Raw genomic sequence first — 16,075 nt, 5'->3', positions numbered from 1 at the left:
CGGAAATCTTTCCATCCTCTCTGATCACTTCCTTTTGTTTAAAGGATGCAACAACATGAATGAGTCTGGTTATGTCTCGACAAAGTGTAGTCCAACTTGAATACCTCTCAAAGCACTGAGAGCCCAGCTGAAACTCTGATGTTGCAGTTACCAGAACAGTAACGTCTGGATGAATCTGCTGCAATGTCCATTTTGTGTGCAGACACCATGGTTTTGTGATTATATGGTGTGAGCTTCCTTGTATGAGGAGAGATATGGCTGGAACTGGATATGGCAAAGCTTGGGTCGTTTCTCATTTAACATTGTCTTTGTTAGTGAGCCTGGGAAATTCCTCTAACTTTTTTAAGAATGCATCCTCAATAACCTCAGGTGAGCCCTAGCACTCTTCGAGGCATTGCCTGATCTTCTTGGCGCCTTCCGTAGGATTTAGGTTATGTACTGCACGGATCCTTTTAGCTTGTTCTGACAACTTGGGACCCAACCATTTTGTCAACAGGTCTACTTCCTCTCTGGCAGATAGATCTAAGTCTTTAGTTGCACTTATAAATGAGGCTTTCCATGACCAATAATTTTCAGGTTTGTCATCAAATTGCAAGAGACCTGTGCTCACCAGTTCTTTGCGGATGAGATATCTTGCAAAGTCTTGCGTTCCCTTGGAATCAGGTATTTGGTTGTTTGCACAATTGAGTGTGTGCTTAGGAGCATAAATACCAGTGGGACCAACATTTAATCTGTTGTCTTCTCTTTCAGAAGGTTCTACTACCGTGTGTTGAAAGGAAGTGTCTGGGAAGAGTAACTCTCGTTTGTCAGCTAACAAAAAGTAGGAGACTCCATACAAGGCTTGCTTTTCTTGTTTTTACTGGAGTTGTAGTGAACTGAGGAGTACATTGCTCTCAACTACACTTCTATCTTTGTCTTATTCTATCCTTTCTTATCTTGTAACTGAAAGAAACTAAATTCACCAATAATACATAACGTTAGACATTTCGTGTGTTACACTCAGTAGCTTGACTTGAATAAAGCTAATTCAGATAACATGCACAGGTAACAATTCTAACATTCTTCTAATGTCCATAACCATGTTCATACTTAAGACAAATGTTTCCCAAGGCACAAAGGTATAGAGCACATTCAGCACGTACGTGAACTACTTCGTTTCACTGTGAAAACTAGCTTACTGTACCGACGGAGAAACGTCAGAGATGTACTATTAAACAGAGAGTGGAGAGAGCGCTCACTCTGCAACTAACTATCTTTACAAAGATCAACTGAAATACACAACTCTCACGATGACGACAAGTTTTTAGAACAAATACTTTTTAGCTGCCTTTGTCACAACTTACTCTTATTCATTTATCACTTATGAACTAAACCATTAACTTATTCATGCTTTTGACTGAAAGGCATGACATCTCCTTTATAAATAATTTAATAGAAGTTAAACCAGCTTTGAACAACATCTGTTCAATCTGAATCCTGCTCAAAAGCAGCTCGCAGCCCAGACCAAAAACCATCTGCATCAGGGTAACAGGACCTGTATCTGTGGATCTGGATTCACGCTCGCGAGCCAGCCCACAGGTGATCCACCTGGAGGACTGTTCCAGTGACCACTGCACGCTCACTGTACTGTATTTGAATTAACTGAAGGCCTTTGTTGACTCGTGCACAACTTGCTGACAACAGTCTTGCCTGCAGCAGAAATGAATTCAACCACAACCGTGTGTGTTGTAATCAGTGTTTTCAGTTCCTGTTGAGTGCTCTGAAGAGGCAGAGCGAACCTTTGAATAAGTCACGTTTCATTAGTGAAAGTGAAAATGCTATTTTTATACTGCACATGAAGAACATTCTTCAGGACACCAGCGGTAAGACACAGCTATGATTTGACATGTATTGGGTCTGTGGTACGTTTAAGCTTCAGCTTTTAGAGTATTAAAGTATTTAAAAAGTTACTGCTTGTTGTATTAATCAGATGCTAAATGTGTTTCAAATAGTTTTTAAGACTTACCTCACAGCAATGGGAGGACGATCATCTACACCCGCTCCTCCAACTCCTCGTGAGTAAAAAACACCACAGAAACAGATTTTTATTGTTCACTTCATCGTTTCTTTAACATTTGTCTTTGTCAGTTCTTGAAACACCGTGGAGGGAAATAAACTGGAGGTGAGTGTTTGATATCCAAACATTAAGTTTTAACATCACAAATAACAAAGATTTACACGCACACGTGTATTTGTTTCCTGTAAATGAACTGTTGACTGGTGTTTTAGTTTGAAGGTGACCTAACGTTTCCTTCTGTGAGCAGAGACAAACCGAGTGCTCTGCAGAGCGTGAACAACTAACGACCTCAGACTGAAGATCGGCAGCTCAGGATTCTTGTTTGTGGACCAGTTGGAGCTGGAAAGTCTAGTTTCATTAACTCCGTTCAAAGTGTCTTAAGAGGCAGGATGTGTGCAGAGGCCTTGGTGGCCCCCATCTCTGAGGACTGTTTCACAAAAAAGGTGTGAAGTCTGATGTTGCTGCAGTAAAGAGGAAGTCATTTTGAGAAATCTCATCCTGTGTAGTTAAAGCTGCACTTTAGCTGCAGCTGCTGGTTCTAGCTACGTGTACACAGGATGCATTCAGGTACCGCGTTTAGTGTAGGATTTAGTCAGTGCCTAAAATGACCTCTGTGGTTACACATGAAAACAACAACAACAACAACAAGAGAAAGCCTCCTCATATGGGATTATTATTATTATTAGTAGTAGTAGTAGTAGTAGTAGTAGTAGTAGTAGTAGTAGTATTAGCTCATCACTTTGCTCTGTGTACTTGAAATGAAGCAGATGTTCTAACAGTGTACTCTCTACAACATCCGATTAACCATTTAGGAACTACAGCTATTTTTATTTGTAGTGGTTCATTAATATTTGGACAGCTGGCTGCTCTGCTGTTGGACAGACATAATAAATTTGTCGTTGACACAGAGAGAGAGACCGAGAGGAGAGAGAGAGAGAGACACACACACACACCACACACACACACACACACACAGAGAGAGAGAGAGAGAGAGACACACACACCACACACACACACACACACAGAGAGAGACACACACACACACACACACACACACAGAGAGAGAGAGACACACACAGAGAGAGAGAGAGAGACACACACAGAGAGAGAGAGAGAGAGAGACACACAGAGAGAGAGAGAGACACACACACACACACACACACACACACACACACACACACACACAGAGACACACACACACACACACACACACACACACACACACAGTTAAGTACAACGATGGAGTTTAACAGTGAATCAAACGTGACGGTTTGATCTGAATTCATTTCTAATAATTAACGAACACTGTTTTCTACACGTGTTCTCACTCAGTCAGGACGAAGTGAGCGACATGATGTTTATAAGTAGTTCAACAGCTCAAATCTGAATCAACACGAGTGAATAGTTTGATAAAGTAAAAATTAAAATCAACAACGATGTGACGTCACGTTCTGTGTGTTCGTCCTGATTCTTTTTTTTTTAGTTACAGTTCGACAGGTGAGATTCACTGTCAAACAGACAGAGCTGCTCTTCTGATTGGCTGACTGACATCATTCAACTGCCAATCACACGCTTTTTAGATTATTTCAGTTGGTGTCACATGACGTGAAAAAAACAAAGTGAGAAAAAGAAACTCACCTGCAGACAGGTGTGACATGGTCGTCCACGGTTACTGTAAAACACACACACACACACACACACACAGTGCTCTCCAGGAGGGTTCAGTGTTTAAACCTTCGTTCCTGCTGTGGGAGAAGATGTTTGTTCCTGTGTCTGTGGTCAAACCAGGTCACGGTTTGTTTTTACCTGTAACCTACAGGTCGTCGTTTCCCAGGTTACAGTCCGATGTTAATGTCGTGTTACCGTGTTCAGGTTAAGTTTAAACCTGAGTCTAAAGTCCGGCTCCGGGTCACGTCGGTTTTAAACACGTGGCCTCTGATGAAGCTCTTTCTGTGTGTGATGCTTCTCTTTCTCCTCCGCACAGCAGTTACTACGGCAACAAGAGCTGAGCTGACTCACCATCACTCACACTTCAAAACCAGAAGATTCTGATTTTCCTGTAACGAAGGATGAAGTCACAGAAACACAGGAAGTAAACGATGACGAGGTTGAACACACACACACACACACACACACACACACACACACACACACACACACACACACAGTTTCAGCGTGGACAGAACAAAGAGGCTGCTGCTCAGGAAACACACGGAGTCGTGCAGATTCAGGTCTGGACTGATTCAGCTCACAGTTGTTGCACAAACATCATCATCTGCATTAAAGACTCACCACACAGAATAGCGCCACCATCAGGCTGAAGTTTTACTTTGCACCATTACTTGGTTTACAGACCTTCACTTTGACTGTGCTCAAACTGAATGAAGCTGAATTCTGGAGGTGAAACGTGTAAATGAGATGAAAACACATGAGAAACTGTTTAACTACAGGATGAATTCAGATAAAACAAGTGAAACTTAACAAAAACTAAATTCAACATGAAGCTGTTTAATGAACTGGAACAGCATCAAACAAATGCACACAGAGATTTTTAAGAAAATAAATTACCAAATACTTTAACCGTTCATAAAAATAGCTTCAAAGGTTCATTTCAAATGAAACTTTTCACTCTAGTTGGAAACTGAAACACTCAACAGACAAAAAGTATAAATACAGTGATGAATCCAGCAGCTTCAGCTGAGAACCAGAAACCGCTTTTGTCGAGAAACGATCTGTTAAACAGAAAACTAGAGAAACACAAACTGTACACGGAACATATTTACAACATGAACATGAAGGATTAAAGAAGAACTGAGCTCCATGATGTTTGTCCACAGTGTGAGGGAGCAGGAACAGAATGAGGAGCTCTGTAGTCTGTCCTTCGGTGTTCGCTCCTCTGTTACACGACGCTGGGTTTGATCGGTTCATATGTCGTAACGACACTTAACTGAATTTAAAAATCTTTGGTACAATGATCTAACAACTTTCTTCCTGTGAGATTTACGTTCGGTCTCTGATACACTAACTTTAAAATTCAGACTTTTGTTGTATTTATCTAGTTTCTGCTCCAGTCGTGCTTCCCTCTGCTGCTTCCAGAGGTAGTGTCATTGTTCTTCTATGAGCTCAGTGTGACTCTTAAGCAGCTTTCATCTGCAGACACTCGGGTTAAACTAATAAAACTGTCACAGTCTGAAGTGTGTCGAACGGTGGAGGTGTGACGGTCTCAGCTTCAGCCCTGCAGCGTAGGAACAACGGTCTTCTGTATCCCCAGCACGGAGTCGTAGAAACAGTCTTCGTTGATCATGGAGGTCATGCTCTGTACACTGAAGTCTCTCTCCAGCTCCAGCGCTTCTCCTCCGGCGCTTCGGCGCAGGCTGGAGCTCCGCCTCTGCTCCTCGCTCCTCCGGTCGTCACTCAGAGACGGCGCTCCTCGCTCTGCCGCGTCCTCCGTGAAGTTGAGTCTTTGCAGCTGAGCCTCCAGCTCGCTGGTCAGGGAGCAGAGTCTGGTCCTCCTCTCTGCAGCGTGGCTGGGCAGCAGAGGCTCCGAGCAGGTTTCTCCCAGGAGCGCGCCGTCAGGTCTGCAGCTGTCCTCCTGCTGATGGGGAGTCGTCCTCTGGGTGTCGGAGCGACATCGCTGCTGCCTCCTCCTCCAGGAGCCGCTCCTCTCTGTTGTCGACAGCCTGGTTCTCCTCAGGGAGCCGGCGGGGGCTCGGTCTCTGAGGAGGGAGCGAAGAGCTCGCAGCACAGTGGCCTTGGTGTCCAGACCACTGGAACAAGACAGCAGAGATCATTACTGAGTTCTCTGTGTACTGTGTACTGTACACAGTATACAGAGAACTGTATACCGTGTACTGTATACTGAGTACTGTATACTGTGTACTGTATACTGTGTACTGTGTGTACTGTATACTGTGTACTGTATGTACTGTGTACTGTATATACTGTGTACTGTATATACTGTGTACTGTATGATCTGTGTACTGTATATACTGTGTACTGTGTGTACTGTATACTGTGTACTGTATGTACTGTGTTCTGCATATCGTATACTGTGTACTGTATACTATATACTATGTACTGTGTTCTGCATATCGTATACTGTGTACTGTATACTATATACTATGTACTGTGTTCTGTATATCGTATACTGTATTCTGTGTACTGTGTTCTGTATATCGTATACAGTGTACTGTATACTATATACTACGTACTGTGTTCTGTATATCGTATACTGTATACTGTGTACTGTATACTATATACTACGTACTGTGTTCTGTATATCGTATACTGTGTACTGTATACTATATACTACGTACTGTGTTCTGTACATCGTATACTGTGTTCTGTATACTATATACTACGTACTGTGTTCTGTATATCGTATACTGTGTACTGTATACTATATACTACGTACTGTGTTCTGTATATCGTATACTGTGTACTGTATACTATATACTACGTACTGTGTTCTGTATATCGTATACTGTATACTGTGTACTGTATACTATATACTACGTACTGTGTTCTGTATATCGTATACTGTGTACTGTATACTATATACTACGTACTGTGTCTGTATATCGTATACTGTGTTCTGTATACTATATACTACGTACTGTGTTCTGTATATCGTATACTGTGTACTGTATACTATATACTACGTACTGTGTTCTGTATATCGTATACTGTGTACTGTATACTATATACTACGTACTGTGTTCTGTATATCGTATACTGTATACTGTGTACTGTATACTATATACTACGTACTGTGTTCTGTATATCGTATACTGTGTACTGTATACTATATACTACGTACTGTGTTCTGTATATCGTATACTGTGTTCTGTATACTATATACTATGTACTGTGTTCTGTATATCGTATACTGTGTTCTGTATACTATATACTATGTACTGTGTTCTGTATATCGTATACTGTGTACTGTATACTATATACTATGTACTGTGTTCTGTATATCGTATACTGTGTACTGTGTACTGTATACTGTGTTCTGTATATCGTATACTGTATACTGTGTACTGTATACTATATACTATGTACTGTGTTCTGTATATCGTATACTGTGTACTGTATACTATATACTATGTACTGTGTTCTGTATATCGTATACAGTGTACTGTATACTTTATACTACGTACTGTGTTCTGTATATCGTATACTGTGTACTGTATACTTTATACTACGTACTGTGTTCTGTATACCGTATACTGTGTACTGTATACTTTATACTACGTACTGTGTTCTGTATATCGTATACTGTGTACTGTGTACTGTATACTGTGTTCTGTATATCGTATACTGTGTACTGTATACTTTATACTACGTACTGTGTTCTGTATACCGTATACTGTGTACTGTATACTTTATACTACGTACTGTGTTCTGTATATCGTATACTGTGTACTGTATACTTTATACTACGTACTGTGTTCTGTATACCGTATACTGTGTACTGTATACTGTGTTCTGTATATCGTATACTGTGTACTGTATACTATATACTACGTACTGTGTTCTGCATATCGTATACTGTGTACTGTATACTTTATACTACGTACTGTGTTCTGTATACCGTATACTGTGTACTGTATACTTTATACTACGTACTGTGTTCTGTATATCGTATACTGTGTACTGTGTACTGTATACTGTGTTCTGTATATCGTATACTGTGTACTGTATACTTTATACTACGTACTGTGTTCTGTATACCGTATACTGTGTACTGTATACTTTATACTACGTACTGTGTTCTGTATATCGTATACTGTGTACTGTATACTTTATACTACGTACTGTGTTCTGTATATCGTATACTGTGTACTGTATACTTTATACTACGTACTGTGTTCTGTATACCGTATACTGTGTACTGTATACTGTGTTCTGTATATCGTATACTGTGTACTGTATACTGTGTTCTGTATATCGTATACTGTGTACTGTATACTTTATACTACGTACTGTGTTCTGTATACCGTATACTGTGTACTGTATACTTTATACTACGTACTGTGTTCTGTATACCGTATACTGTGTACTGTATACTGTGTTCTGTATATCGTATACTGTGTACTGTATACTGTGTTCTGTATATCGTATACTGTGTACTGTATACTTTATACTACGTACTGTGTTCTGTATACCGTATACTGTGTACTGTATACTGTGTTCTGTATATCGTATACTGTGTACTGTGTACTGTATACTTTATACTACGTACTGTGTTCTGTATATCGTATACTGTGTACTGTATACTTTATACTACGTACTGTGTTCTGTATATCGTACACTGTGTACTGTGTACTGTATACTGTGTTCTGTATATCGTATACTGTGTACTGTATACTTTATACTACGTACTGTGTTCTGTATATCGTATACTGTGTACTGTATACTATATACTACGTACTGTGTTCTGTATATCGTATACTGTGTACTGTATACTTTATACTACGTACTGTGTTCTGTATATCGTATACTGTGTTCTGTATATCGTATACTGTGTACTGTATACTTTATACTACGTACTGTGTTCTGTATATCGTATACTGTGTACTGTATACCGTATACTGTGTACTGTATACTGTGTTCTGTATATCGTATACTGTGTACTGTATACCGTATACTGTGTACTGTATACTGTGTTCTGTATATCGTATACTGTGTACTGTATACTTTATACTACGTACTGTGTACTGTATACCGTATACTGTGTACTGTATACTTTATCATGTTTGTACCTGCTGCAGAGCTGGAACACCGTCTCCGGTCGCCCCTCCACCTCTGACCTGCTGTGGACCAACTCCCACACACACGGGTCCTCGGAGCCTGAAAACACAGAGAACATCTGTCAGGTGAAAAGTGGGAGTGGAGCTGCAGCACAGCGCCACCTGCTGGACGACTGCTGCTCAGATCTTACACCCTGCTGGATCGATCACAGTGATCACACGCTAACGGGTCCTGACAGCTTGTGTCACTGACCTGTGATGTTGGCCGGTCTGACCTGAACTGCCGAAACTGGGATTAACCAGCGGAACCTGAAGGGGTCCAGATCAGCTGAGCGGGAGCCGGTCTGTCGAACAGAAAACACACAAAGATACAGAATGAAAGTTCTTCCATTAGACTAAAAAACCTGAAACATCATTGAAACCCCAGTGAAGAGGATTAAAGTCCAACGATTCCACATTAGAGTCTGAAGTCAGGGTGACGAGCAGAGGAAGACTCACCATCCTCTTCTTCAGTTTGCCGTTCTCACGATAAACCAGGATGACGGCTCGTTTAAACACTGAGAACAAGAACATCAGCTGGTTAAATGTAAATATGTTAACGATGTGGAGAAGTACTCAGAGTATCACAGAGTAGAACTTCTGTTTGTAAAGTAAAGTAAAACATAAAGTACCGAACAGCGTGAGCTCCGGTTCCTTCCTCAGTCGTCCTAAACAGGGCAGAGGGTTCAACCAGACCACTGAGGAGTGGACCAGGAACTCCCCCATGGAGATCTCGGTCACCTGAGAGTCAGAGGGTGAAAACAACATTTATTCATATCATCAGCTGGTTGTCATAGAAACGCGGCTCAGACCGTGGTCGTGGTTTCTGAATACAGACGTGGTCTGTGGTCTTCAGGGACCATCGTGATCATCACCTGTTTGTCAGCTCCGCTCTGCTCTGCAGCCAGCTGCTCGAACACGGAGCCGAAGTCCTCGTAGATTTTCTGCATGTCGTTGATGTGACTCGCCACCTTCTCCATCGCTCTCAGAGCATCTGAGTGGACACAGCGAGGACGCCGTCACAGAAGAACTCCAACATTAATGAATGTCTAAGGACAACGTGCTAGAACTGTGCCGTACCTGTCAGGTGTGCGTGTTCGGGGCTCTCTGTGTCGGTCAGGAAAACCAGCTCTCTCAGCAGCAGCGGATACTTCAGGACTCTCTGGACAGGTTTGATCAGGTAGGACTCCAGAGACGACGAGTGCTGATTGGTTGGATTCCTCGTCTCCAAGAAGTGTTTGAAGGCACCGTCTGTCTTGGCTGTCGGAAACACGTGATGATTTCCAGCAGCTGATACTTGGTTCATTAGTTTCTTAAGAACTAATTGATGATTAACTTTCATGGGACGGTTTGAAACTCACCTCTCTCCAGAACCTTCTGGACTTTAAAGTGATTCGCACAAAAGCCGCTGTAAAGTTTGAAGTGGTCGGCGTAGTAAAGAAACGAGCCTCCCAACGAGAAGAGCAGTTTCTGGAAGTCGACATAAAGAAACATGAAGCACCTGGTGTTTGTGTTACTGACGCTGGTTTTACTGATAAGACGCAGGTGCAGCCGCACTAATCAACGCATTAATGCAACAGATACAAAAAATAATGGACCTTCACTTTACCTGGAACTGTTCAGGTGTCTCCAGGTTACTGAAGTTCGGACACGAAGCGATTCTCTCCTCTAGCGTTTGAAGAAAAACTCTCTGGAAGTCCAACATCTCGGGCAGACTGCCGAACAACGCCTCCATCTGAGGGAGAGACGACGCCGTCAGAGACACAAACACATCCTGACGTCTCATTGGGTCGAAGGGTTTTTCTGTACGTACCTCGTCTTTACTGAGGAAAGTCTCCTTCTGCAGAGGAGTCAGGTAGATGTCGAACAGACAGACCAGATCCTGAGAGACACAACGTGAACCAGCAGCGGAGGAGCAGAGGAACATGAGGAAAATATTTATTGATCCAGAGGAAATAAAAGAAGAATCACAGAAGAACAATAAAGTGAAAAACACGACTGCACAACAAAAACGGAGGTGGTGACAAAAACAGTACTGCTAATAGTACTACTAATAGTACTGCTAATAGTACTGCTACAAGCTGGAGGAGCAGTCGTGCAGTTTTACTAACCTTGACGTAGGATTTCTCTGTGTCCACCAGCTCTTGGATGACTTTACGCAGACGCTGACACACACTCAGGTGGGTGGGACTCGCCGGCTGCAGGACCACTTCTCTGCTGTACGGGTTTTTAGGAACATCCGTCTCCGCCGCTCGGCCTTCTGGGAACGTCTGGTACAGCGAGTACACTCGCTCCATGTTCTGAGGGGGAGACACAGACAGTGATGATCAGGTTTCTTACGACTGATTCAGCGACTGAAGACAAAACGACGATGAAAGAATAAACTCGATGTTCTGGATTCTCAGAATATGAAGTAACCAGATGAAAGAAGGTCAAAGGTCAGAGGTCAGGACAGGTCAAATGGCCACGAAAGACAAGGAAAATATCAGAGCTCAGTCAACGACCGATTTCAAATCAGACCCGAGTTATTTTTAACCTAATTAAACAAGTAGCAACACAAAGTGCTTCATGTTCTTTCTGTTCAGCACAGAAGATAAAACGTTGAGTTCTAAACTGTATGAAGACGTCCTGGAGTCTCTGCTGGTCCGACCCTGGAGGAGGTCGAGGTTTGAACCGACCAGCCGCCTCATTCATCATCATTATCAGTGCTGCCAGCCGCTAACGAACCATGTTCACGCTGCAGCCGCTCAGATTTTAATAACAGACGAGGACGCAGCACCTAACGTCTCAGGAAGTTTGGTTCATCTGGTCTCTGAGGACGGACTCTGATCCGCTCTGGACTCTCACTTAGACAGACTCTCACAAAGAAACACTGGAAATAACCTATAACTGAGTCAGAGTTTAGACACACAAAACCTGAACCACCTCACTCTGTATCTAGAACCTGAACCACCTCACTCTGTCTAGAACCTGAACCACCTCACTCTGTATCTAGAACCTGAACCACCTCACTCTGTCTAGAACCTGAACCACCTCACTCTGTATCTAGAACCTGAACCACCTCACTCTGTCTAGAACCTGAACCACCCCACTCTGTCTAGAACCTGAACCACCTCACTCTGTATCTAGAACCTGAACCACCTCACTCTGTCTAGAACCTGAACCACCTCACTCTGTATCTAGAACCTGAACCACCCCACTCTGTCTAGAACCTGAACCACCTCACTCTGTATCTAGAACATGAACCACCTCACTCTGTATCTAGAACCTGAACCACCTCACTCTGTCTAGAACCTGAACCACCCCACTCTGTCTAGAACCTGAACCACCTCACTCTGTATCTAGAACCTGAACCACCTCACTCTGTATCTAGAACCTGAACCACCTCACTCTGTCTAGAACCTGAACCACCCCACTCTGTCTAGAACCTGAACCACCTCACTCTGTATCTAGAACCTGAACCACCTCACTCTGTCTAGAACCTGAACCACCTCACTCTGTATCTAGAACCTGAACCACCTCACTCTGTATCTAGAACCTGAACCACCTCACTCTGTGTCTAGAACCTGAACCACCTCACTCTGTCTAGAACCTGAACCACCTCACTCTGTATCTAGAACCTGAACCACCCCACTCTGTATCTAGAACCTGAACCACCCCACTCTGTCTAGAACCTGAACCACCTCACTCTGTATCTAGAACCTGAACCACCCCACTCTGTCTAGAACCTGAACCACCTCACTCTGTATCTAGAACGTGAACCACCCCACTCTGTCTAGAACCTGAACCACCCCACTCTGTCTAGAACATGAACCACCTCACTCTGTATCTAGAACCTGAACCACCCCACTCTGTCTAGAACCTGAACCACCTCACTCTGTATCTAGAACCTGAACCACCCCACTCTGTCTAGAACCTGAACCACCTCACTCTGTATCTAGAACCTGAACCACCCCACTCTGTCTAGAACCTGAACCACCCCACTCTGTCTAGAACCTGAACCACCTCACTCTGTATCTAGAACCTGAACCACCTCACTCTGTATCTAGAACCTGAACCACCTCACTCTGTCTAGAACCTGAACCACCTCACTCTGTATCTAGAACATGAACCACCTCACTCTGTATCTAGAACCTGAACCACCCCCCTCTGTCTAGAACCTGAACCACCCCACTCTGTCTAGAACATGAACCACCTCACTCTGTCTAGAACATGAACCACCTCACTCTGTCTAGAACCTGAACCACCTCACTCTGTCTAGAACCTGAACCACCTCCCTCTCTGTCCGTTTACCATCATTATGAGTCTGTCCGTCGGCCTCTGGCAGTTCAGGCAGCAGGCCGCCTCGTCCACCAGCCCCACCAGCCGCTCCACCAGCCCCACACCAGGAAACCCCTCCCCTCCCTCCTGCTCCTCCTCCTCCAGCATTTCTCTGTCCTCCTCCTCCGGAGGCAGCACCCAGCACAGAGCACCCATGGTCATACAGTGGGGTAAGATTGGCTGGGGTCAAAGGTGAACTCCTGTAGCCTCCACCACTGGGGCGGGGTAGCAGAGCGGGAACAACATCTAAGAGTTCTCCCCGGTTCTACGAGCAGACGCCATTAATCCCCTCTGCTCCACAAACACACACTCCAGAAGGTGTAAGCCTGGATTATCAGCCTGATCACAGGTCATGTGACACAGAGTCTGAGCTTCAGGAAGCACAAGAGGATTGTGGGAAATGATTTCTGCAGGTAGGTCCTTACACTGTGACACGTGATAACGCTGACAGAGACCGAGGTGAAAGTTAAGAAAGAGAAAAGGAGAGAAAACCTGGAAAAAAACTGACCAGTCCTGAGCTCCAACTCTCAGGCTGCTCTTTACCTGTGGTGGGGGCCCGGCTTCCACAGCATCAAAAACAGGAGGCGGGACCTTGTCTGGAGCTTCAGGAGCAACGACAGGAGAAGAACCTGAGAGATCATCAAGGTGAGAGCGTGAATCTGCTGTTTGTCATTAAACAGTCACATCAAACAGAACCAACAGATTCACATTTAACTTTCAGCTGCTTTAGTTTATCGAGCTGCGAATGAAGCCAAGTGATTCAAGCGTCTGTGCTGCAGCTTTAACTGTATCTGACTGAGCATCGACCTCCTGAGGGAGCTGCAGGAAAACTAAACCTCCTGCATTAAATCCTGCTTCCTGACTGAGTCTTAGTTGAAAATCTTTGTCTAATCTTTATAAAACATTCATTTGTCTTTAATATTCTAATAAAAAAATGTTCCTGTTCTGTACCTGAGGGAGGGGCCAGGGGCCCACACGGGTCTGCAGAGTCCCCAGGTTCCAGCCAGACGGTGGTGGGCTCCTCGGGGCTGGGGGACTCTTCTCTCCTGAGCAGCAGCTCGAGTCTCTGGTGGCTGAAGAGACTCTGCATCAGCTCCAGGTCCAGTCTGGATACAGAGGCCCCGTTCACAGCCAGGATCTCGTCTCCTGCCCTGAGGCCTGATGGGAAACAGAAACCAACACAGTAGGTGAGGGAAACATCAAGAAGATTTAAAACAGTTTAAAACTAAATGTTAGATTAAAACAGTTTAAAACTAGATGTTAGATTAAAACAGTTTAAAACTAAATGTTAGATTAAAACAGTTTAAAACTAGATGTTAGATTAAAACAGTTTAAAACTAAATGTTAGATTAAAACAGATTAAAAATAGATGTTAGATAAAAACAGTTTAAAACTAAATGTTAGATTAAAACAGTTTAAAACTAAATGTTAGATTAAAACAGTTTAAAACTAAATGTTAGATTAAAACAGTTTAAAACTAGATGTTAGATTAAAACAGTTTAAAACTAAATGTTAGATTAAAACAGATTAAAACTAGATGTTAGATTAAAACAGTTTAAAACTAGATGTTAGATAAAAACAGTTTAAAACTAGATGTTAGATTAAAACAGTTTAAAACTAAATGTAGATTAAAACAGATTAAAACTAGATGTTAGATAAAAACAGTTAAAACTAAATGTTAGATTAAACAGATTAAACAGATGTTAGATAAAAACAGTTAAAACTAGATGTTAAATTAAAACAGTTTAAAACTAAATGTTAGATTAAAACAGATTAAAACTAGATGTTAGATAAAAACAGTTTAAAACTAAATGTTAGATTAAAACAGATTAAAACTAGATGTTAGATAAAAACAGATTAAAACTAGATGTTAGATTAAAACAGTTTAAAACTAGATGTTAGATAAAAACAGTTTAAAACTAGATGTTAGATTAAAACAGTTTAAAACTAAATGTTAGATAAAAACAGTTTAAAACTAGATGTTAGATTAAAACAGTTTAAAACTAGATGTTAGATTAAAACAGATTAAAACTAAATGTTAGATTAAAACAGTTTAAAACTAAATGTTAGATTAAAACAGTTTAAAACTAGATGTTAGATTAAAACAGTTTAAAACTAGATGTTAGATTAAAACAGATTAAAACTAAATGTTAGATTAAAACAGTTTAAAACTAGATGTTAGATTAAAACAGTTTAAAACTAGATGTTAGATTAAAACAGATTAAAACTAGATGTTAGATTAAAACAGATTAAAACTAGATGTTAGATTAAAACAGATTAAAACTAAATGTTAGATTAAAACAGTTTAAAACTAGATGTTAGATTAAAACAGTTTAAAACTAGATGTTAGATTAAAACAGTTTAAAACTAGATGTTAGATTAAAACAGATTAAAACTAGATGTTAGATTAAAACAGATTAAAACTAGATGTTAGATTAAAACAGTTTAAAACTAAATGTTAGATTAAAACAGTTTAAAACTAGATGTTAGATTAAAACAGATTAAAAATAGATGTTAGATAAAAACAGTTTAAAACTAGATGTTAGATTAAAACAGATTAAAACTAGATGTTAGATAAAAACAGTTTAAAACTAGATGTTAGATTAAAACAGATTAAAACTAGATGTTAGATTAAAACAAATTAAAACTAGATGTTAGATTAAAACAGATTAAAACTAGATGTTAGATAAAAACAGATTAAAACTAGATGTTAGATTAAAACAGATTAAAACTAGATGTTAGATTAAAACAGTTTAAAACTAGATGTTAGATTAAAACAGTTTAAAACTAAATGTTAGATTAAAACAGATTAAAACTAGATGTTAGATTAAAACAGATTAAAACTAAATGTTAGATTAAAACAGATTAAAAATAGATGTTAGATAAAAACAGTTTAAAACTAGAT

General features: G+C 41.3%; 1 protein-coding gene across 1 annotated transcript in view; it reads right to left on the bottom strand.

The window, feature by feature from the left end:
* Positions 1-3,959: 3,959 nt before the first annotated feature.
* LOC113149180 (T-lymphoma invasion and metastasis-inducing protein 2-like) overlaps positions 3,960-16,075 on the bottom strand; it is a 46,142-nt gene continuing 34,026 nt past the window's right edge. The window contains 13 exon segments of the mRNA XM_026341086.1: positions 3,960-5,823; positions 8,824-8,911; positions 9,065-9,155; positions 9,310-9,368; positions 9,483-9,591; positions 9,726-9,844; positions 9,931-10,110; positions 10,212-10,320; positions 10,460-10,585; positions 10,664-10,732; positions 10,962-11,150; positions 13,714-13,799; positions 14,122-14,328. Of these exon segments, the coding sequence (XP_026196871.1) occupies positions 5,286-5,823; positions 8,824-8,911; positions 9,065-9,155; positions 9,310-9,368; positions 9,483-9,591; positions 9,726-9,844; positions 9,931-10,110; positions 10,212-10,320; positions 10,460-10,585; positions 10,664-10,732; positions 10,962-11,150; positions 13,714-13,799; positions 14,122-14,328 (1,970 nt within the window). The 3' untranslated portion in view covers positions 3,960-5,285.

Source organism: Anabas testudineus, chromosome 24, assembly GCF_900324465.2.
Source record: "Anabas testudineus chromosome 24, fAnaTes1.2, whole genome shotgun sequence".
Taxonomy (NCBI): Eukaryota; Metazoa; Chordata; class Actinopteri; order Anabantiformes; family Anabantidae; genus Anabas; species Anabas testudineus.
The sequence above is the reverse complement of the archived record's forward strand: the minus strand, read 5'-3'. Positions and strand labels throughout refer to the sequence as shown.